Genomic DNA, 23,342 nt, shown 5'->3' on the forward strand with positions numbered 1-23,342 from the left:
CTAAAGAGAAAGGTATTAAAAATTAGCATAATGATCATAGCCATAATTGTCATAATTAAAGACACATATGCTTGAGCAAAGATCCTACATTAATTCACTGGATATACAACAAAATTAATTCCTGGGGTATGGGAAGGATGGGAAATGTGTCCATTTCTCCTGCTTTTTCAGAAAGGAAAAATCTTTAGGAAATGCTCAAAATGTGCCTTTGAGCAAAGTAATAGAACGATAATAAGACTTTTTTCTATAAAAGTAATTTTAGAGATGACAAGTACAATAGTTTTATAATTCTAAGGTTTTTCAGCATAAAAAATATTAAGTAGAAATTTGAAACTTGCTTAGTAGGAGACCTGGAAAATAATCCATAAACACTTTAAATTATACAGAAGGTGACGTGGCTACAGATTTCTGGAATTTTCCAAAGTAAAGCAGATTTATTGTGAATGCTGAGAAATTATAATGAAATAGTAATAGTCAAATAGCATTAGTACCTAAAACAATAAAACAAGTTTGGGACTTCTAATGTTCTCAAGTTACAAAGACCACACTATTTTCATATTGGACCCTAGAACAAGAACGGTGTTTATGCCTCTAGTTATCAAAATATACTCAAAAACATTCTCCAAAGAAACAGAAAGCTGAAGAAGCCATTATTTCATGCAGCTTTTTAAGAGGGAAAAGATCTTACAAGTTGAATGAGTAAAGCAATGAAATGATAATCATGGCACTGGAATAAAATTTCGCCCTTTGTCAAGTCCAGGATGAGCACAGAAGTCCCTGTCTGAGAAAGAGTAGAAGGTTTTCTCAACAGAAGGACATGGAAGGAGAAAGGGTTTGTGGGGAACCAAGAAGTTGCTTCTAAGACCACAGACCTTCCTTAAAGGAGCACACAGGTAGGATTCTTCTAGAAGTCTCCTATCTTCAGGCTCTTCAGACCCAGATAGGAAACGTGAGGAAAAGCATGGAATGAAATTGTGATGGAGTGGTGGAACTGCAGTCATGCCTGGGTGGAGAGTAGGAAAAGCAAAAGTGACATTCCGTGAAAGCAACTGGAGGAGAGTAGAATTACCGACTGTGGGCACCGAGAGCTCCAGAGGTACCGTAGCAGGTTCCAGAGCTAGGAAGCAAAAAGCAAGAATACTAATTATATCAAGCAGCAGCATCTTGAGGAAGGAAACATTACTCCTCATTCTTAAGCCCTATGTTTTCTGAATGTGATTTTCCCTTCTACTTTTCCCATTTACCCCTCTTCCTCTTGCTTTCCCACACCCCATTTGCCATAAACCCGCATCCTATGTGAGACTTGTAGGGTGCCCTACTTTAATAATCCACTTGGTGGGCAGCCTACTGCTGTGTGTACCTAATAGTTACAAGTAAAAAATAACAATGTATCATAAACATAGGAAGGATATATGCTTAAATCTAAAAATCAACTATACTGGTTCTTAAAGCCCAGCTATTTAGGTAGTAGGAAGCTACCGTATCAAAAACTACCATATTCCATTTTCTATGCTAACTGGAACCCTGAACATCACATTTACCAGGTTTGGACTTGGGCACATCTGGACTAGGTGTGGTTTTAGGGCGGGGGCGACGACCTGGTCGTTTGGTCTTTGGTGGAGCTGAAGAAAGAAAATTAGCTAGTTAATGCAAGAGCAGTAGCTCTACAAACGGACAACAATACTGCATATACCGTAGAAGCGCATTTAAGTCCTTTGGCTTATTGTGGGTATATACCCTTCTGTTTTGCAACTTCCTATCCTCATTTACCCAGTTAAATGAGGTCTTTAACATACCTCTTCTTACATATATATACATATTCTTCCATTTTGAGATGGAAAGCTCAAAACTTTGTAGGCCTTAGAGAAGACAGTCTCCTGAAAGTTTTGATGGTGCATGTTTAACAGGAACATGAGAAAGGCACCTTTAAGGAGCCACTAGGGATACAAATTAAAATTTATTTGGCCTGAGGTTCAAAAGGAGAAGTTTTTCATTTAGCATTAAAAAGTTTACAAGTTAACACAGTATGTATAAAAAGGCTTTGAATTCAGAAATTTCAGGCAAGACAACTTTTTAAAAATGAGATACAGGGTATAAAACTAAAGAATTTAAATTTTTTTTCTCTGCAAGTAAGAACAAAGAACACACGCACACAAATGGGTATCAGTGGATGATTCCATTGATGTGAGCCTGGTCCTAAGATACCAGCAGACAGGAAAAGAGGAAACACAGCTCACTCAATAACTGCATTACCTAATGTTGAAGGTTTGGTTTCCAGAGTTCCAGGTCCTAAGAGTGCATGAAAACCATCAGGAAAGAATCAAAATCAAAGGAAAAATGATAAAACCTATTTAGATATGAAAAATCCTTGATTTCTCATTACAAAGTTGAGCGATTATTGGTGAAACTTTTACCCATGTGAGATAGTCCTTTTTTATTTAAATAGATTCCTGTGTTTTTAGACGAAATGAACAAAAATGTAGTCTTGTCAGTTAAGTTTGGAAGGAGAAATGGAAAAAAACAAACAAACAAAGGCATGATTCTCATTTGGAAGACATGAATGCAATAAAGTGACCAAAAGTTTGTGTTATGAAGGAAAATACAGGTAATTGGCTGAGATGGCACCAGCAGAACACATTTTTTGCTCTCTTGAAGAAAAAGAAGTTATAAATATTGGGGTTAGGTTTTCTATTTCTCTTAATGAATTGTCTAGTGACACATCAGGATGTTTAGATCTGGAAAGATCCTACTACTTTTCAAGAAAATCTGTGAATGTTAGGGTTTCAAAAGTAAGATAAACACCTCTGAATGTGAAAACACAAAAATGTCTACAAAAAGAAGTAAGCCAAGGTCCTCCCCTGGAAACAGCTAGGTTAAAACAAGCTCAGGACACAGTACTCAAATACAAGAAGATGACACAGAATGCGTCCAATCAAAATCAGTATGGTTTTCAGAGCCTCTGCTTAGTTAAGCACAAGCAAAGAGTGTATCTTCTGACCAAAATGGCTGAAATAAACACCTGAAGGACAATTAAGAAATTTTTAAAAAGCCCAAGCTAAGGACAAAATTGAACATAAAGGGTACTAAAGGAAGAGGCTTCTTTTTCACTCATCAAAGGAAATTTGATTCATTGCCTAGAGTTGACTGTGATGGTGGTAGAGTCCGAGGTTCTGGGGCTGCAATAAAACAGTTATTATCAAAGGCCATGCTGAAGATCACCATTTAAGACAGAAATTAAATGTCCTTTACTCTAAAAGCTGTTCTTTCACTGGTGAACAATCAGATTCTATGGCTTATTACACTAACGATCAATCAACCCACATCCTTTCCACAAACCACAATAAAACTAAGAAATGAGAATTCAGTTTTTTGTTGATTTTAGCTATTTTCTCCCCTACCCAATATTCTGAAGTTTCCTCCTAGTGCCTGAGGAGATACTGCTCTAAGGGGAGCTCCGGGTAGCCTCTCCAAGGTTGGCCAGAGTGTCCCATCTCCTGCCATTTTGTTTTCATGTAGGATGGTCAGGTTCATCCAAGGAAGTAGGAAGAGGCAACAGAAACATCAGACCTATAACCAGGCCTGAGATCTGTTAGTTTTGGATGATTTTCAACCTGGCTGGATCTGATACTCTTTCACAATTAAAAAAAAAAAAAAGGAATTGAACATATGGTTTAAAAAGGTAAAAAGGGCCTCAAGTGTTCCTATGTTGTTCCTCATATTAACTAGCATTTATTGCTGGTGAACAAATTGGTTTACATATGAAATTTAGTCCATTCTGGTTAGCAAATCAAAGTCAAAAAGTAATCTCAGATTTCATCAAACACTGAACAAATAAAATAACAATATTATTTAAATATTCTGAAAGATAACGATTCTTCCAATGTTTTTCAAATTGGCAGTAATTAAATGATACTTCATGCTGAATATAGTTTGGTTACAATATCTGTTTGTGCTTTTAAAATGATCATCTAATAGATTTCCTATTCTACAGAACAAAAAGAATTCTTCTCTTTCAAGAAGAACATAAAAAAGGAACTCAATTTTTGAAACAGAAGAAAAAGTGAAGATTCTTCGCCGTTTTTTTCTTACAGAAGAAATTAATTAACATAGCATCCACCAACAAGCTTAAAAGAACTTAAATCATTTTGTCACTTATATTTTTTATACTACATTTACCAGGATGATGTTTCTGGACTAGGGGCTGTGGGAAGATTTGGGGAAGTAAGTAGAGACTCTTTAGTATCTAAAAAATAGAAAATATACCAACAAATATTGCAGGTAGAGAATTTTCATTTATTCTGAAAGCAATGTATAATAGGTACAAGGTGTTACTGAAAGGTGGCATTAGCATGTCTGTGGCCAAAAATAGATTTTTTTTTTATTTCTCAAGAACTTATCCAGAAATAGATTAAAATAGATAAATGGCAAAGCCGAAGTGATATATCAGATCGAAGTACACACGGCAAGGCAAAAATCGTGTGTGTGTGTGTGTGTGTGTGTGCATGTGTAAGAGAAAAAGAGAAAAAGAGAGAGGGTGGGAGGAGCCTGGGTGTCTCAGATTCTACAGGAGATAGGGTAAATAAATAGTGTCAATACATTAAATATAATAACTATCAGAAAAGTCCAATTCTTTTTGAAATTTTGAGGCTGTAATTCATGTCTTAATTTCTACCAAGTTGCCTTCTAAAACTGTGAAAAAGTAAGATTTGCTACTTGTAGCATCTTTTAGAATTTCCAGAGATTAAAGAATGTGGTCTTATGAATTTTCTAAAGAAAAATCTGCATTTTTGAGTTCCTGACTGAAACAGAGACCAAATAGGTATGGAGCCCCTCAATTAAGCCTCCAATTCACCTGTACAGAGAAATACTAAAGTCAGGGTTTATTAAAAGCAAATACATCTTCTGACAAGATTTCCTCTATTTTATAATTTTAAGGTATTGCAGATAAAGGAATAAAAATGTTAAGCAGCAAGCAAATAACTACACCACTCACCTCAGCACAAAAGAAAAATACTCCTGGCTCACGATTTGTGACTAGCAATGAGAAAAATTTACAATTCTATCCACTGTGTCAGAGAACTGTGTAAAAAAAAACCACCTATAATTGGAGGTCTCTCTCTTTCTTTTTTCCTAGTCTGTTAAAAGCCTGAAGAGCCGAATGTCTCCACCATCTTAAAGGTGAACTATGAAGGAAGCAATTCTCATTGGAGGCAGACAAGTTGGGACATGGTAGATGGTGGGATTTTCAAGAAAGCGGTGGATTATGCTTATAAAACAAGCCAAACCCAATGTGGGTTTTTACTTGTTAGTTTAACCACAAAGGAAAACCAGAGGAAAAGCAATCTGCATGGAAAGTGAGATGGAAAAATAACAGCATGTGAGGAGAGGGTGGGGAAAAACAATGAATCACTCAAATAAAAAAAGCTTTTGGTGGTTTCTTTGCTCTCCTGAACCTTGGCTAGCAACAGCAATCTTCCGCAGAGCTATAATGGTGGCCTGTCCTAAAGTAAAAATAAATACATTTTAAAGAGCTAGAACCCAAGCACTGGTTTGCGGAGATCAGTTACTCTGTGTTGTCTCAGACCACCAGAGGTCAACTTAAGTGGATGCAAATTTAGGTGCAGATTCTGAAGTCATAATACTTCATGTGAGGGGGAAAAGCGTGGCTATTCTTAGGTGATCAAAAGGTAGAAATCAGAGGAATATAAACTCATTAGCTTTCAAATAATTTGCCACATGGTAAAAGGAAATGTCAAATTAAGAAGTCTCTTTGCTCAAACAGCTGAGAATGATAAGAACACATCCTCTCCCCTTATTTGTATGAATGAATTTCTTCCAAACATTTCTTTAGAAACCAATGAAATTACTAATGTAACTAATCATGTTTAAACTGTTAGGAATATCTGAAGGCTTTTTTTTTTTTTTTTTTTTTTTGCTCTTTTCAAATTTTATCTTGTAATAACAGAAATACTTAGATTGGAGAGACATTTATTTAAATTTGGTGGTCTAAACACATGGTAATATGTCTCAATCTGCTTGGTAATAGCCCTCTCTTTAAAGTACAGCATAAGTATAATAGTTATGACCTTATTCCAAAGCCCTCTAAGCATGATTTTTAAATAAACATACATTAAACCCTTCTCTCATACAGCTGTTGAAGTTCTTTGATTTAAACTGTTAAGGCTCTTGAGTTTCATTAGCTATGCTTCTTTCTCCAAATAACCCCTCTGAGTAAGAATACTTCATTCCATTTCTCTGACTTGGAGACCTCACCCATGGTCACAGAGTCAACTACACTCCCTTTGCCTAATCCCCAATTTCCTCCAGTCTGACACCTACACCTGGAAATCTCACTGCCTCTTTAAAAGGAGTGTTGAGATTTCTTTTTCTGAGCAGTTACATTTTTCTTCCTTACCCATTTCACTGCAAAAAAATAAATCATACCCATTTAAGTAGAAAATCTTTTGTTTTAATGATCCAACTTTGTAAACACCCATTAATGAAAAATCCATAGAATGTGATAGTGAGAAAAACCCTGGAGATAATGGTTTAAAATTTGGATGAAAATGATTTGTATTGACAGAGTTCCTGTATATAAGGGGATACTTAGAAGTCAAGATTTAAACTGCTGTATAGATTCTGAATAGATAGAAAAAAATGAAAATTTTGTCATTCAATATGTCCTGCCATCTATATGCAGGGGACTGTCTCTGTTATTAATTACGGAAATGAAATAACGTCTCCCTGCAAAAGAGCCTTCTTTTCTTCAGCAAAACATTATTATCTCCTGAGAAGTAAACAAAAGTCAGTGTTCAGAAATCAGCCTCATCTCAGAAAGAAGTCATGGAGCATTAGGAGAATCTAACTTTTTCTAATCTTGCAGCTGGAGAACTGAAGCCCTAAAACAAAGGCAAAATTCTTAGGGGATGGAAACACTTCTCCCCTTTCATGCTGAAAGGCTATTGTTCAGTGTGATCAGAATTCCAGTCCACTTTGGTACTGGAAACTATTTCTTGGTCCTAGACAATGGAGTCCTCAATCACTCCCATCCCTCTATTTCTATATTTTCTGTGATGGTCATGAACAGAAAGATCCACCCAACAGCTCAGAACAACACTGTGATGATATCAGAGCGGCTGGTTATAATGAGATCATTTCAATGCATTTTTGCACTTTCCATGGAAAAATTGTATCAAATAACAAAATACAAATCAGAAGTCATTGCTCCAAAGAGTGGCATGAAACAATTTTTCAACCCTGCTTTTGGAATTAAAAAAAAAAAAGTTCAGGGTAATTACCAGGTTTGGTGGGTGTCCCTTCTGGGGTGAGAGGAATTTTAGGTTTCAAAGAAATAAATTGTGTTTTACTGGGAGCTGGAAAAGTAAAGAAAATAATCAACAAATCAATATTTAAGCATTTCAGTGTCTAAAACCACAAAAGGAAAACCTATACTTTAAATGGAATGAACCCATCATGTTGGAAGGTTTTTGGAAATATTCCATTTGAAGGACTATTTCACAGACCAGCATTTAATGGAAAAACAGTCATAAATTTTCATCTGGTTTGGAAAAAAACATTTCAAGAGTATATTTGAACTAACAGAAACAGCATTGCTATAGCCACAGTAACTACACAAAGAAAATTATTCTATTCCATTATTTTAAAAAAAAATCAATATAATCATCTTGCACCCCTACTTCACATTTCTCAGCCACATCCAAGTCTTTAGGCATGTTTTAAAATGAATAATCACTGATAGGTAAAATGCCATGGTCTGCAGTATAAAGAAATTCTACTAACATCATAATAGAATACTGTTCCTCCAAAGGAAGTCTGAGGTTGAACTTGAGGGCCTCCCTCAAGAAAAAAAAAAAAAAAAAATGAAGGACTGTGTTTAAGACTCTGCTTCACATACAATGGTGGATGGAAGAGGAGGCGGCCACGGTGGTTTGCCAGTGTTTCAAGGCACAGGATGATAGCTGGATGCGGAGTTCACATGTACTGACTGCGGGGCCAACTACTGAAAACCATGAAAGCCACCAAGCTGCTATACTTTATGAGATTCTCAATATTGTTAAAATGAATCAATTAGAATAGAGACTGAGACATTACACAAAAGCTAAAGCACTGGATTTTCATGGTCAAATGAAGTAACGCATCTACCAAGGACATATCATTACCCAGTGTTGTCCATGTAGGTTCAGGGCTTTTAGGAATTTTAGGTGTAATTGTTCCAGGACTTGTGGTTCTTTCTGGTGATGGAAAGGAAAAAAAAAATTAAGATATCCTAGAGACAATAAAAAGATATCGTGCCAAGAAGAACTAAATGACCCCTTCGAAATCCTGCTATATTTAGCTGTCAGGGTTTACAAATGCAGTGAGTACAGGTTTTGGGAAATAATTTATAAGTTCAGTCATAGTAGTAAAGGCTATAAAAAACTATTTATCCTACCATGGAATAAGCAAAACTTGATTTGTTGAGCACCATTCTGAGTGTATTATTTGACAATGAAAAATATTACGTCCAGAGAAGCTAGCTGTGCCCTTCAAATTCTGTGCCATAAGGTATGTTTATGTTGTTCCCTCTGCCTTCTAATTCGTCTGAACCCTACACATATTTTGAGACTTACATCCTCAACTCTTTCTTTTTTCTGAGCTTCCATACAAGTATTATGGTCTCATAAGAAGATTGTATAGTTTTATGTTGATCTCATTCTTTATGCCATAAGATCTTTCTAAGATTATAAGCAACTGGACAGAGGGAGTCATGGTCTCTCCTGTTAGCCTCTGTCCCTGTTCAAGCTGAAAACAGAGCAGGCACCCAAAACGAGAACTGTCAACCTAATAAACACCTACATACACACGCATACCAAGGAAATGAATTTCACTATAGATCTTACTCTCTAGCACTGTGACATTAGGACCTGTTTCTGGGTTTATACCAAAATTCACATGCAAGAACATCACTGACATAATTTTCAATAAAGTCTTCTTGAAAAATTGACTTCTGTTATTTTGAATTATTCATCTTCAGTTATTTTCAAATTTTGTAAAGAAAATTTGACCTATAGAATCATATAATCTCTTTTTATGATAAGGAGATGGACATTCTCTATTTGGAATTAAATACCCTGAGAGGTTAAAGAGGCAGTTATTTACCAGGTTTGGTTCTTGGTGGTTTGGGCCTGACGCGTCGTTTAGGTGTAGAAGGGACAGATGTAGTTTGCTGGGCAGCTGAAAGAAGATTTAATATAGCTTTGATAAGTAATATTTTTCAGGGGCCAATCAGGTTATAACTGTAAATTTGTAAACTTCTTGAATACAAGAACTACTTTTTATTTCTTTGTATCCCCAAAATGCCCAGCACTGTGCTTTATACACAGTAGGTGCTCAATAAATGTGTTGTTGGCCCAAAATGAATTAAGTGTCTATATAAAAACTGAAGGTACATTGTTGAGCTACAAGTACTGGGAAGTGGGCACTCTTAAGGGATTTAAGAACACAAGGTAGAATTAAGAACGCAAAAGATAATTTACTGAACAACAGGGGAGAAGCACAAATATTTGGGATTTGAGAATGGAAGTTCTAAACTACTTTAATTCTGTAGCTCATGACTAGCCTCTGCAGGAGTTAATGGACTTCATTATTCAAATAATTTTCTATTATAGAATATAGGCTGTGTTACTTCTCTTACCCATCTTTCCTCATTGCAGAACCTACTTGGTGCTCTTTATATTTAGACTACTTTGAGAAAAATACTCTGACCAGGTGGTATCTAATTGTGTTAAAGAGAAGGGAATATATCCCAAAATAATTATCATCTGTAATTCCATTGCAATTTTCTGGTAAGCAAAGTTGAAAGGATTACAGAAAGAAAATAATTCTTTAAATATATGGACACCAAGATTATGGAAATTCTTTGAGAATTATCCCAAGGCAAAGTTTGACAGATAACCCAGTTCTTGGAAGAATTTCATGGTAGAGAATGAAGGGAAATGTTTACTATTGAAAATATTCTGGAGGTCCAACAAAACTGGTTCTTTTCTTGTCACTTTCTCTGTTCTTTCAAAGTACACAACCATAAAAATGTCATTAGTTACCAGATGTTGTAGGTGGCATTTCAGGACTGGTAAAGATTTCCAGTTTTTGAGGGACAAATGGTGTTTCACTTGGAGCTGAAAACACAAACACCCCACCCACCAAGTAATTCCAGTTACAATGAGGTATTTTAGGAGTTTTAACATGCTTTTAGATGGTATTACAAAGCACATGCTACACGTACATGATTAAGGATGAAAAATGCATGTAGTCTTGAAAGCTGGTGGATGAAATCATGATTTAAAGAAGAGAAAAGGTCAGAATGACAACTGTTCAGTGGCTGACTCCAGGCAGTCTCAGTGCATGGAAGAGAGATGATACAGGCCACAAACACATGAATGAAATGAGATGATATGGATGATGAAGAGGTCCATGCAGTTTTCAAAGCTTTTCATTCCTTTAAAGATGGAAAAAATGATCATCTATTACAGTTCAAAAGAGAGAGGGAGAGAGAGAGAGAGAGAACGCCTAAAATGGAACATAAGTTGCCTGCATTACAGCAAAAAAAAAAAATACACATTCAGAAGTAAGAATAAAATAAATGATTAGATGTGATGGAATGAAATGGTCATTTGGAAGAATGGCATTCACATGGATTTTCTTTTGATGGAAAACAAAGTAGAATTTTTCTGTTAAAAACATTACCCAGTGTTGCCCTTGGCTGTTCAAGAGTTCTAGAAGTTTTAGGTGGGACAGAATCCAGAAATGGATCACTTGTTGCTGTTGGAATAAATGTCAACATTTATAAAAGCAGAAGGCCCCAAGGATAAAATACAAATTCATGAGTAATAAATTATGCCTCATATGGGGAAAAGTATCATGAACACTTGAAGGAGAGGGGACCAACATTTTTAAACTAGTGATTCATTAGGAGCTGAAGATGAACTCATTTTTCAAAACATACATACTTTAAACATTAAAAACCATGATAAAAACAATGTTGCATATATTTAACTTGTTTTCAACTGGTTTTTCTGGTTTCTCACTTTTGTTTCTTAACTACTAGCCAAACCCACTGTTAGCATTCTATTTCATTTTTTCCCCTTATTTTCCGCTGCTATTTAAAATTATTTGCCTTTATCACGGCACAAATAATGCTGAGATAAGGCTAAGTATACAAAAAATATCAGATATATATCTACGTCTAGCAGAGACCAGCCATATTTATTCTGAATCTCTCACAGTACCTAGTTTAGTAGGTGCTTAATAAATCCTTGCTAAAAGGAACTATTAGATTGAGTTAAACTCATTTGTAGAAGGATCAGTGAGTGAATGTCAAAGATTAGACCCAACTGGACCTCAACAGGCAAATGAATGACATGATTGCTCTCGGGCAGGATTTTTCACCTCAGCACCACTGCCATTTAGGGCTGGATCATTCCTTGTTGGGTGGGGGGAGAGGGGCTGTCCTGTATATTTGCAGGGGTTTGGCAGTATCCCTGGTCTCTACCCACTTGATGTCATTACCACCTTCCCCAGTTGTGACAATCGAAAACGTCTCTAGGCATTGCCAAACGCCTAGAGAAAAGTCATCCCCATTTGAGAACCACTGCTCTACAGAAAACTCTCTAAGAACCTAAAACTTCTTAGAATGCTATTGATAATAGAGCAATAGGCCATTACATGACTTTGGCTCAGTGGCAACCAAATCTATCTGCATCTCCCACATGTGGCAGAGATTATTACTGATGGATATAAAGAAATAACCGCTCAACAGAGAGAAATGGGTGGAATTCATCTCCCTGACACAGACAACCATTTCCCTCCCACAGAGCTCTAAAGGCTGTGCTTTCTCACTCTGCAAAGATCAAAGCGAGAAGTAGGTGCAGTGCTGTCAGAATTATCTGGCATCCAAAGAAAGCCTTGAGAAGCTGGATGTACCTGTGTGGGGTTCTGACATTTCAGGCTCGTCTGATGTCGCAGGGCTTGAGAAAACATCGTAAGTGGCTTTTAAAAAGAAAAGGTAAAACAAAAGAGAAGATGTTAATTTTGATTAATTTTAAAAGGTTTCATGACATAATTTCATGCTGGTTACAAGAGAACCTTGTGTAGGTGCTAGTGAGTGTTGGCTCTGGGCTACTGGTCTTGTCACTAACGTGTGAGCAATCACTAAGACTGGCCTCCAGTCTTTCTTCCCCTGAACTAAAGGCTTTTCTACAGTGAGCTGGACACTGGCCCCGAGGGTGATGTACATATAGTGCTACATATTTACAATGAAATGGTTCCAGCTCTAAATCAAAGAGCTTCGAAGAGTATAAACATATATGAGTCAGACGCAGTTTGAGGAGATATTTCCAAAGAAGGAAAGAGTGGTCACATTGAAGCTCTTTGCACGGAGTCTACTGCTTAGTCTTCCTACCTAGTAAAAGCTACCACCGTGGAATCTGATGTTTGGACCGCACTTCTCAGTTTGCACAGCACTTTCTCACCTATTGGCTTATTTAGCCCTATCAACATCCCTAAGAAAGAGGTGAGGTAGACATCATCCCCATTTTCCAGATAATGGGGTATTATCTCCGTTTTCTAGGCAACAAAGTTGAGATTCACAGCGGTGAAGACAGTTGCTGGTGGTCCCACACTGGGATTGTCAAGTTCAGCGTATTTTCCATCCCATTAACAGAGCCAGGAAGAGACGAGTTAAGACCAGTGCTCTCTTCTTGCACCACACCTCCTGCCTCTTTACCTAGAAGCAGGTTTCTTTCTATATTCCCTGTAGCCCTTTTACAGTCTAGGTGGATTTCAGGATCAATTTCATATACTACCTAAAATAAAGCAAGCAGGGCGATCTTAAAAATAACGGTTGATTTTAACACAGGGATACATTTCGTTTCCATGTAAGAGTTGAATCTGTAAACAAGAACAGCATCAAAATAAAAATGTTCTCTTTTCCGCACAAAGAGCGGTCACTATGGTAATGGGAGGTGTAGACAAGGCGTTAATTGTTATTAGGTAGATGTTACTTTCCGTACCCATTCAAAATGGCTGTACAGAAATAAACTAAAAAGGCAGGAATTCACAGGAAAATTTACTCAGCAGTTACTTGTAGTCCAGCGACACTGTCGTGATTTTGAGCCCATGCTAGGTGAAGGTGGAAGAAAGAGAATATCGCACCATGAGACACAGAGAGGCAGCTCATAGTGCACCACACACGAAAGAAGCAGGAAATAGACTTCAATTTGTGAAGGGGAATCTACTGTTTTGCAAAATCTTCAAAAACAGAAAGAACATCATGAGTCATGCAAATGTTCTAAGAGTAGATCCATTACATTGTGAATCAAAGTTTCCTTGAGCCTTGCTACAATTTTAAAGGATCAGATAAGAATGCTTAACCTTTTTTTTTTTTTTTTTAAGATTTTATTTATTTATTTGAGAGAGAGGGCATGAGCCGGGGGCGGGGGGGGAGGGGTGTTGCAGAGGGAGAGGGAGAAGCAGGCTCTCCAGGACCCCAGGATTGTGACCTCAGCCAAAGGCAGACGCTTAACCAACTGAGTCACCCAGGCGCCCCAATGATTGACCTTTTAAAGTACAAAAATGCTGACAGTTGTTGATCTGAGGCTTGTATTAAGCCAACTTCAAGTCATGGATCTAGCAGAGTCAGCTCTATCTGATTCTAAACAAGTTAAGAAAACTTTACCAACTTGTATTTAAACTTCTCATACCAGAAATTATGAAATGTTTGACTTTTATTTATATTGCTGTTTGCTTTTGAAAAATGCCACAACTGTCTCTTACCCTAAGTCCCACATTTCCCTTTTCTCTAGTAACGCTGAACCATCTTTCCTAGATTCTGTACTTTTTGTCCCAAGAGATATTTATTTACCCTCTTTCTACTTTTATTCTGGAGGTTCCAAGCCAGGCTGCCTTCTTCCCTCATGTTATTCCTAGAAGGCATCTACTGGAGAAAGAAGCCCTCCTTGCATCATCCAATGGCCATTGTGGCTCATGTCGGGAAGTCCCTGAATGTCGGGGACCTCTAACTTCCAAACATTTTCTCAAATATACTTAAGATTAGGGGTGCCTGGGGGCTCAGCCATTAAGCATCTACCTTTGGCTTGGGTCACGATCCCAGGGTCCTGGGATCGAGCCTGCATCGGGCTCCCTACTCGGTGGGAGGCCTTCTTCTCCCTCTCCCACTCCCCCTGCTTCTGTTCCCTCTCTCGTTGTCTCTCTGTCAAATACATAAATAAATCTTTAAAAAAAAAAAAGATTAAAATAACACATCTGCCAGGAGGCTTGGTCCCTGCTATTTCTGTTTCTGGAGTTTCTGAGAAGTGAGTTAAGAACAAGAGGGCTAACAACTCACAAACACCTCTTGTTAGCAGTTTTATGTTGTTTGGGCAGCTTTGAGAGACACCCCACCACCTCGCTTGGCTCATGGGTTAAACATGCTTTTTTGACTTTGAAGTAATAGATGTTGGAAGAGAAAAGAGTGTCAAAAATGGACTTCTCTAAAAATCAACAGCTCTTGATTTCTTTACAAAATTCCAGAGTATTTCTATACCAGAGTAAAATGTGTGAAATGGTTAGACATCCCTGGCTTTTTCAAAGGCTACTCCAGCTCTGAAAGTGATAGCTAAGAGTTTAGAGCAAACCCTTCTATTTGTAGACACTCTACATGCTATGATGCATTATTGTTTAGAGGCAAACATCTATCACCAATGTTTACTTCAGTGGATGAAATGCTCCCATGTGACGTTAAACACATTCTCTAATCTTGCATTCACAGATCATAAATGGGACCAAAAGTTGCAGAACCAATCTAATGCAAGTAAAATAGGTAGTTCAATTCAAAGGTTAGAAAAAGCAATTATTAACTGTCTTTCAAAAAACAGTAACGACTAATAACCAAATTTTACTTTTGTATTTTTCAGAGAAAGTATTAGTATGAAATAAGGCATACTACCATTTGCTCATTTGCTCATAACTTCCTAAAACCACACTGTTAGATTATGTGTTGTTGGCTGTATATTTTTAGTTTGTAAAAACTGATTAGATGCAAATTCCATCATAAAAATGCTCTGGTCTTGCTCTGGAAACATATGATGGCACACAGATAAGGCATTTCCAATTACCAAGAATTTATCAATTTATTTTATTCAAATTCCATGAATATTGGTAACCATGTGAAAGACTTTCCTTTTTAAACAAATTCTTAGATGAACGATCTCATTAGGACAGAAATTGCATCAGTCATGCTCATTAAGCACCCCAAGGTTTATTTTACCCCAGAGTCTGGTACATGATAGAAACACGATAAAATTAATAAAAATAATTATTTTATTAATTAATAGAATTAATAGAGTTGATCTGCAAGATGGCCATTATAGTGAACAAATAACAGTGGTTTTGACAGCTGGGTAGTTTATGCTCTTAGGACAAATGAAAATAAATGAATAGGCCCCTTTAATTATCTTACGATACACATATGTATGCACACAGATCTCTTCCTCTACTACACAATTAATCACCTGCCACATGCTTATGTGGCCATCCCCTGCCATGGAAATAAAATCCTAAAAATGTATATGAAGGAGCAACGGGAAAATACCACAGGACTATCAATAAATAGGTAGACGAGAAAAGCATTTATGAACACCACACACAGAGTTCTCAGTACCACTGAAATAAATAAATAATGCTTTCCTCAGTTCGTGGAAAAATAAAATACCTCTCTGGTTGGCCTTGAAATTTGTGAAAACAGTGCCTACAAGAAAATGCTCCTAAAGCAAAACCAAAGGCTGAGGCTGTAAATCTCAAAGTGAATCTGTAAACCATCTGCTGCCTTCGAATCCTATTTTCCGACTCTCAAAGCATCAACACCACAACTCATCCCTACTTCTCCTCTCTAGGGCTTCATCCAGTTGGGTGGGCCAGATCCGCACTCATCAACACCTCACAAGGAGGCAGTAAGATCCAGATGCAGATAGAGTTCAATCTCTTTTCAACCACTCCGAGCAAACCACCTGTGGCCACAACTTTCCAACTAGTATACCATTCCTCGGGTGTCCTGGTCATTCAGCTTTCAGCTCTTTAAATGATGTAGAGAGCTTATGTGCATATTGTAATTTACCGAAGTTCTACAAAGTACTGAAAATAATTAGTGGATTCCCAAAGTGGATTCGAATGAAGAGACTGAGGCGGACCGTTCTCAGTTCGGACTCCCTTGTCAAGGGCAAGCCTCTAAAGAGAACTGTTTATTGTTCAAGGGGAAGGAATTATGTCAGAAGAAGGAGTCATCTTAGTAATAAGTCACAGTACATTTGGAGGGAAAAATCAGTTATTCTGGACACACTGGGGAAAGAACAAGCAGGAGAGTTTTCTAAGGATGAAAGTAAACATGTTGAATCATCGTGGGTTATAAAAAGAAACCATTTTCTTTGTTTGAATTGGGCTTTAAATCTTTCCTGGGACTAAGTGATGGTCTTTTTAAGGGGATGATCAAGGAAGTTAAGGAGGCTTAACACTGATGACATTATGAAGCCAGAAACAAAATGCTGATTTCCATCCCCCCCCCATGATATAAAGGGACTTAGAAATCATGCATGTGCCCCAGCTGTGGGATGATATAGACACAGCATTTATGCTGCTTCTCCCTCCTCTGATGCCCATGGAAAAACACAGCCCATTGGTCATGCATCATTTTACTCCCTGAGCCTAGAAAGGGTCTCAGAGTTTATAGAATGATTAAGGCTGCCACTCTAACTCCAAAGTGTGGCTGTGTGATACATTCGTGCCATGGGGTAAATAGGACATCAGACCATTCCATGGGGAGCAGAGTCTCTTTAAATAACAATGCACATACCCTTTCCATTCTTCTTAAAAAAATGTTTAAACAAGTCAAATGAAGACCCAAGAATCATTTGAAATGCTTATATATATGTGAGCTTAGTCTTTTTATTTTCTCTCTTCCTTCTTCCTTCCTTTCTTTTTAGTAATTTGTTGTTATACTATATATTATAAATAATATATTATTTCCATTTTATAGGTGGGGAAACTGAGGCTCTAACAGGTTAAATCACTTGTCTACATCCCATAACTGCTAAATAGTTGAGTTGGTTATTAGCCCAGCTTTGTCTCACTCTATAGTTCACAGATTAGTGATCACATTTGCAATAAGATTGAACTTCAGAAACCGGCCAGCCTTTCTCACAGACCACTTAATGTTTCTTAAAAATCTAGAAGGCACCTGGCCCTAATAACATTTAATTAACTGTTGGGAAGCTGTTCAACAAAAAATTTCAAAGCAAGCCGTAGGATATTGTTTCACTCTTGGAGTAGTTTGTTAGAGAGACGCTTAGGAAAGAAATGAATGAGGATCTAGTTTTTGCTCCTCTGCCCATTCAGGGGCAAGCAACTTACTTATCTCCTTAAAAGAAAATGATAGCTCTCTTTACTTCCAGGGACTTCTGGAGGATCAATATGATGGTATATATACAACCCTTTGAATCTCTTAATAGAAAAAAAATACAAATTTGTCCAAATACAAAACTGTATTATTCCAGTAAAGAGGTAATCCAACCAGTACATGTATATGCATGCAAATGCAGAATTCTTTGTGGGGAGTGGAAGGTACTGAGAGCTCTTCTAGAACTCACTCTATAGTAACACAGAAATCAGTCAACTGGCTACTTACCAATAGAACTTAAGACCAATTCTATTGAAAGATCAGAAAAATATACTTTTCTGAACGACTGTTACAAGCACTTAAGTATTTCTAAAATGTGGGCAACTTTCTTTTAATATAGAACTTATTTTAAGAAGTATATATTCCATGGGGTCTTTGTCTGGTTTTGGGATCAAGGTAATGGTGGCCTCATAAAATGAGTTTTGAAGTTTTCCTTCCATTTCTATTTTTTGGAATAGTTTCAGAAGAATAGGTATTAGTTCTTCTTTAAATGTTTGGTAGAATTCCCCTGGGAAGCCTTCTGGCCCTGGGCTTTTGTTTGTTGGGAGATTTTTGATTACTGCTTCAGTTTCCTTAGTGGTTATAGGTCTGTTCAGGTTTTCTATTTCTTCCTGGTTCAGTTTTGGTAGTTGATACATCTCTAGGAATGCATCCATTTCTTCCAGATTATCTAATTTGCTGGCATATAGTTGCTCATAATATGTTCTTATAATTGTATTTCTTTAGTGTTCCTTGTGATCTCTCCTCTTTCATTCATGATTTTATTTATTTGGGTCATTTCTCTTTTCTTTTTGATAAGTCTGGCCAGGGGTTTATCAATCTTGTTAATTCTTTCAAAGAACCAGCTCCTAGTTTCATTGATATGTTCTACTATTCTTTTGGTTTCTATTTCATCTGATCTTTATTATTTCTCTTCTCCTGCTGGGTTTAGGCTTTATTTGCTGTTCTTTCAGACAAAGACCCCATCAAAAAGGAGAATTACAGACCAATATCCTTGATGAACATGGATGCAAAAATTCTCACCAAAATACTAGCCAATAAGATCCAACAGTACACTAAAAGGATTATTCACCACGACCAAGTGGGATTTATCTCTGGGCTGCAAGGTTGGTTCAACATTCGCGAATCAATCAATGTGATACAATACATTAATAAAAGAAAGAACAAGAACCATATGATCCTCTCATTGATGTAGAAAAAGCATTTGACAAAGTACAGCATCCTTTCTTGATCAAAACTCTTCAGAGTATAGGGATAGAGGGTACATACCTCAATACCATAAAAGCCATCTATGAAAAACCCACAGTGAATATCATTCTCAATGGGGAAAAACTGAGAGATTTCCCCCTAAGGTCAGGAACACGGCAGGGATGTCCACTATCACCATTGCTATTCAACATAGTATTAGAAGTCCTAGCCACAGCAATCAGACCACAAAAAGAAATAAAAGGAATCTGAATCGGCAAAGAAGAAGTCAAACTCTTACTCTTTGCAGATGATACAATACCTTATGTGGAAAACCCAAAAGACTCTACCCCAAAACTGCTAGAACTCATACAGGAATTCAGTAAATTGGCAGGATATAAAATCAATGCACAGAAATCAGTGGCATTCCTATACACCAACAACAAGACAGAAGAAAGAGAAATTAAGGGGTCGATCCCACTTACAACTGCACCCAAAACCATAAGATACCTAGGAATAAATCTAACCAAAGAGGCAAAGGATCTGTACTCAGAAAACTATAAAATACTCATGAAAGAAATTGAGGAAGACACAAAGAAATGGAGAAACGGTCCATGCTCATGGATTGGAAGAACAAATATTGTGAAGATGTCAATGCTACCTAGATCAATCTACACATTTAATGCAATCCCTATCAAAATATCATCCACTTTTTTCAAAGAAATGGAACAAATAATCCTAAAATTTGTATGGAAACAGAAAAGACCCTGAATAGCCAGAGGAATATTGAAAAAGGAAAGCAAAGCTGGTGGCATCACAATTCCGGACTTCAAGCTCTATTACAAAGCTGTCATCATCAAGACAGTATGGTACTGGCACAAAAACAGACACATAGATCAATGGAACAGAATAGAGAGCCCGGAAATGGACCCTCAACTCTATGGTCAACTAATCTTCGACAAAGCAGGAAAGAATGTCCAATGGAAAAAAGACAGTCTCTTCAACAAATGGTGTTGGGAAAATTGGACAGCCACATGCAGAAGAAGGAAACTGGACCATTTCCTTACACCACACACAAAAATAGACTCAAAATGGTTGAAAGACCTCAATGTGAGACAGGAGTCCAACAAAATCCTAAAGGAGAACACAGGCAGCAACCTCTTCAACCTCAGTCGCAGCAACTTCTTCCTAGAAACATTGCCAAAGGCAAGGGAAGCAAGGCCAAAAATGAACTATGGGGACTTCATCAAGATAAAAAGATTTTGCACAGCAAAAGAAACAGTCAACAAAAGACAACCTACAAAATGGGAGAAGATATTTGCAAATGACATATCAGATAAAGGGCTAGTATCCAAAATGTATAAAGAACTTATCAAACTCAACACCCAAACAACAAATGATCCAATCAAGAAATGGGCAGAAGACATGAACAGACATTTTTCGAAAGAAGACATCCAAATGGCCAACAGACACATGAAAAAGCACTCAACATCACTTGGCATCAGGGAAATCCAAATCAAATCCTCAATGAGATACCACCTCACACCAGTCAGAATCACTAAAATTAACAAGTCGGGAAACGACAGATGTTGGTGGGGATGCGGAGAAAGGGGAACCCTCCTACACTGTTGGTGGGAATGCAAGCTGGTGCAGCCACTCTGGAAAACAGTATGGAGGTTCCTCAGAAAGTTGAAAATAGAGCTACCATATTTCCCAGCAATTGCACTACTGGGTATTTACCCCAAAGATACAAATGTAGGGATCCAAAGGGATATATGCACCCCTATGTTTATAGCAGCAATGTCCACAATAGCCAAACTATGGAAAGAGCCAAGGTGTCCAGTGACAGATGAATGGGTAAAGAAGATGTGGTTATATATATACAATGGAATATTATTCAGCCATCAAAAGGAATGAAATCTTGCCATTTGCAATGACATGGATGGAACTGGAGGGTATTATGCTGAGTGAAATAAGTCAGAGAAAGACATGTATCATATGATCTCACAGATATGAGGAATTTTTAATCTCAGGAAACAAACTGAAGGTTGCTGGAGTGGTGGGGGTGGGAGGGATGGGGTGGCTGGGTGATAGACATTGGGGAGGGTATGTGCTATGGTGAGCACTGTGAATTGTGTAAGACTGTTGAATCACAGACCTGTACCTCTGAAACAAATAATACATTATATGTTAAAAAAAAAAAAGAAAGAAAGAAAAGAAGATAGCAGGAAGGGAAAAATGAAGGGGGGGAAATCGGAGGGGGAGACAAACCATGAGAGACTATGGACTCTGAGAAAGAAACTGAGGGTTCTAGAGGGGAGGGGGGTGGGGGGATGGGTTAGCCTGGTGATGGGTATTAAAGAGGGCATGTACTGAATGGAGCACTGGGTGTTATACGCAAACAATGAATCATGGAACGCTACATCAAAAACTAATGATGTAATGTATGATGATTAACATAACATGATAAAATAAAATAAAATAAAAGAAGAAGAAGAAGTATATATTCCAGGGGCACTTGGGTGGCTCAGTTGGTTAAGTGTCCGACTCTTCATTTTGGCTCAGGTCATGATCTCAGGGTTGTGGGATCCACGTTTAGCATGAAATCTGCTTATCCCTCTTCTTCTGCTCCTCCCCCCACTTATGCTCAATCTCTCTCTCTCTCTCAAATAAACAAAATCTTTAAAAAAAATCTTTAAAGTAGTATATATTCTGGTATATAATTATAGAGCAGATTTTTATGATCTCCTTTCTAAACTTTAAGAAAAATTTGATTTGCTAAGGGAATAAAAAAATCAATCAATCCTACTTAAACATACTTTAGAGAAGGCTTAATACAAAATACAATATCAAATAATGAGATCACAAAATGCAGCACTAATGAAAGATTAGGGCAAGTAGGCTAAAAGTGGGGAAGAGTATGTTTGATGGCTACACTTCTCAGATTTTCTGGGATATTCCAAATTCCAAATACCTTGTCCCACTCTTTCATCAACTGTTGAGATGACCTAGGGATTTCAATAATCAGCATGCAAGTTAGAATTTCCACACAGCTTTTTATATCCAAAAGTAACATAGACATCTTTTTGAGAGCATGAATTCTGGTGATTTGATACAAAATATGAAGTAAATGTGGAAAACACAAATCCAGCAGTGCCGAAGCAAAATGAGTTTTACAAGAGGTGTTGATAAATCACACTTAATGGTTGACAAAGAGAAAAGCAGTCCCTGGCATCCAGGAGCTGGCCTGGCACCCACAGCTAGGTTGTGGTGTTCTCCTGCTGAGCATTAACAATTTGAAAGAACACCAACATCAGACAAGACCACTTAGTGACCAAGATGGATCAAGCCAAAACAATACCGTCTGTAATTGTGTGGAACACAAATGCATGAACACAAAAATTACTGTCCCCACATTCTGGCTAATATGAATTTACCAATCACAACTTTGCTTCACTCTGTTCTTCTTCACTTCTAGTTAAGAATTACGATATTCAGTAATAGAATTACTCCTACTTTCTGGGAGCAGCCATTCCAGAGCAAAGCATCATTTCCTTGGACCCTCCCCACAATCACCTAAAACAAGGCCATGTCCCACAATAAGTCCTTACCAGCACCCTCTTACCAGTTTCTCATGCTCTGCATTCTCTGTTGTTGCAATGAGTAAATACTAACTTTGTTCAAAAACAGGTGTGGTTCTAGTGGTCTTTGGCTGAAGGGAATTGATACAGTAAGTCTAGATACACTGTATCCCAACAGAGAAAACAAAATGTGTTCATTTTGTTCATTCATACCAGCTAAAATATATCATTTCTTCAAAGGATACAACAACTAAAAATGGGACCAACAGTTTTATGGACCAGCATTCCAGTACTATCTCTACCTCTCTCTCTTCTTAATTTCTAAAAACAGTTGCATTAGGAAACCATGGTAAGTGGAAAGTAAAATAATCATATACACTGAAACTAGGAAATAGAAACTTAGTACACATATAAATTCACACAAAATCAATCACAAGAAACAGGAAAGGCTGAAATGAATGAAAGGATGGCATGACTATATCAATTTATCAAACCACAGTATATAGGATAAGTTTTAATTTGAAATTTAACAAGTAAGAAGAGGCCACAGAACACTTATGTAAGAGATAGAAGCATTGTGTGTATTAGTAGTAACAAGAGATACTTAATCACCCACTTTGAGAAACTAATCTTATATTGACTTGATGCCTCTCATCCTATAATTGACCACATTTGATGATTCTTACCTACACCATGTGAACTATTATAGACTAGATAAAGTAGTGCTTCTCAAACTTTACTGTTCATAGCAATTACCTGGAGATCTTGTTTAAAAAGCAGATCCTGATTCAATAGTTTTGGAGTAGAGCCCAAGATTCTGCCTTTTTAACAAGTTCCCCAGGGATACCAATGCTTCTGGTCTAAGGGATCATACTTAGTAGCAGAAGTATAAAATTTAAATGTTGTGAGGGAAGGCTAGGAAGTTTCTAGGGCCAATGTTCATGCCTGAAATCATTGCCTCCTGAACTGTTACAGCCCATGACAAGCCCCAACACTTCATCCCGAGGGGGTTGGCAGTCAGTAGTTGCGAGTTCTCTGGAAGCCTAAGTCTGCTCTGGCAGTAGTGAGGTAAC

The 23,342-nt window shown here is 37.4% G+C and overlaps 1 protein-coding gene across 1 annotated transcript in view; it reads right to left on the reverse strand.

Annotated features, from left to right (window-relative positions):
- The window catches only part of ABI3BP (ABI family member 3 binding protein), a 240,959-nt gene that overhangs the window by 94,552 nt on the left and 123,065 nt on the right, over positions 1–23,342 (reverse strand). Inside the window, 9 exon segments of the mRNA XM_078063925.1 lie at positions 1,070–1,117; positions 1,542–1,622; positions 2,254–2,289; positions 7,299–7,373; positions 8,181–8,252; positions 9,160–9,234; positions 10,101–10,175; positions 10,744–10,818; positions 11,980–12,045. Coding sequence (XP_077920051.1) covers positions 1,070–1,117; positions 1,542–1,622; positions 2,254–2,289; positions 7,299–7,373; positions 8,181–8,252; positions 9,160–9,234; positions 10,101–10,175; positions 10,744–10,818; positions 11,980–12,045 — 603 coding nt within the window.

The sequence above is a fragment of the Halichoerus grypus genome, chromosome 1 (genome assembly GCF_964656455.1).
Source record: "Halichoerus grypus chromosome 1, mHalGry1.hap1.1, whole genome shotgun sequence".
Taxonomy (NCBI): Eukaryota; Metazoa; Chordata; class Mammalia; order Carnivora; family Phocidae; genus Halichoerus; species Halichoerus grypus.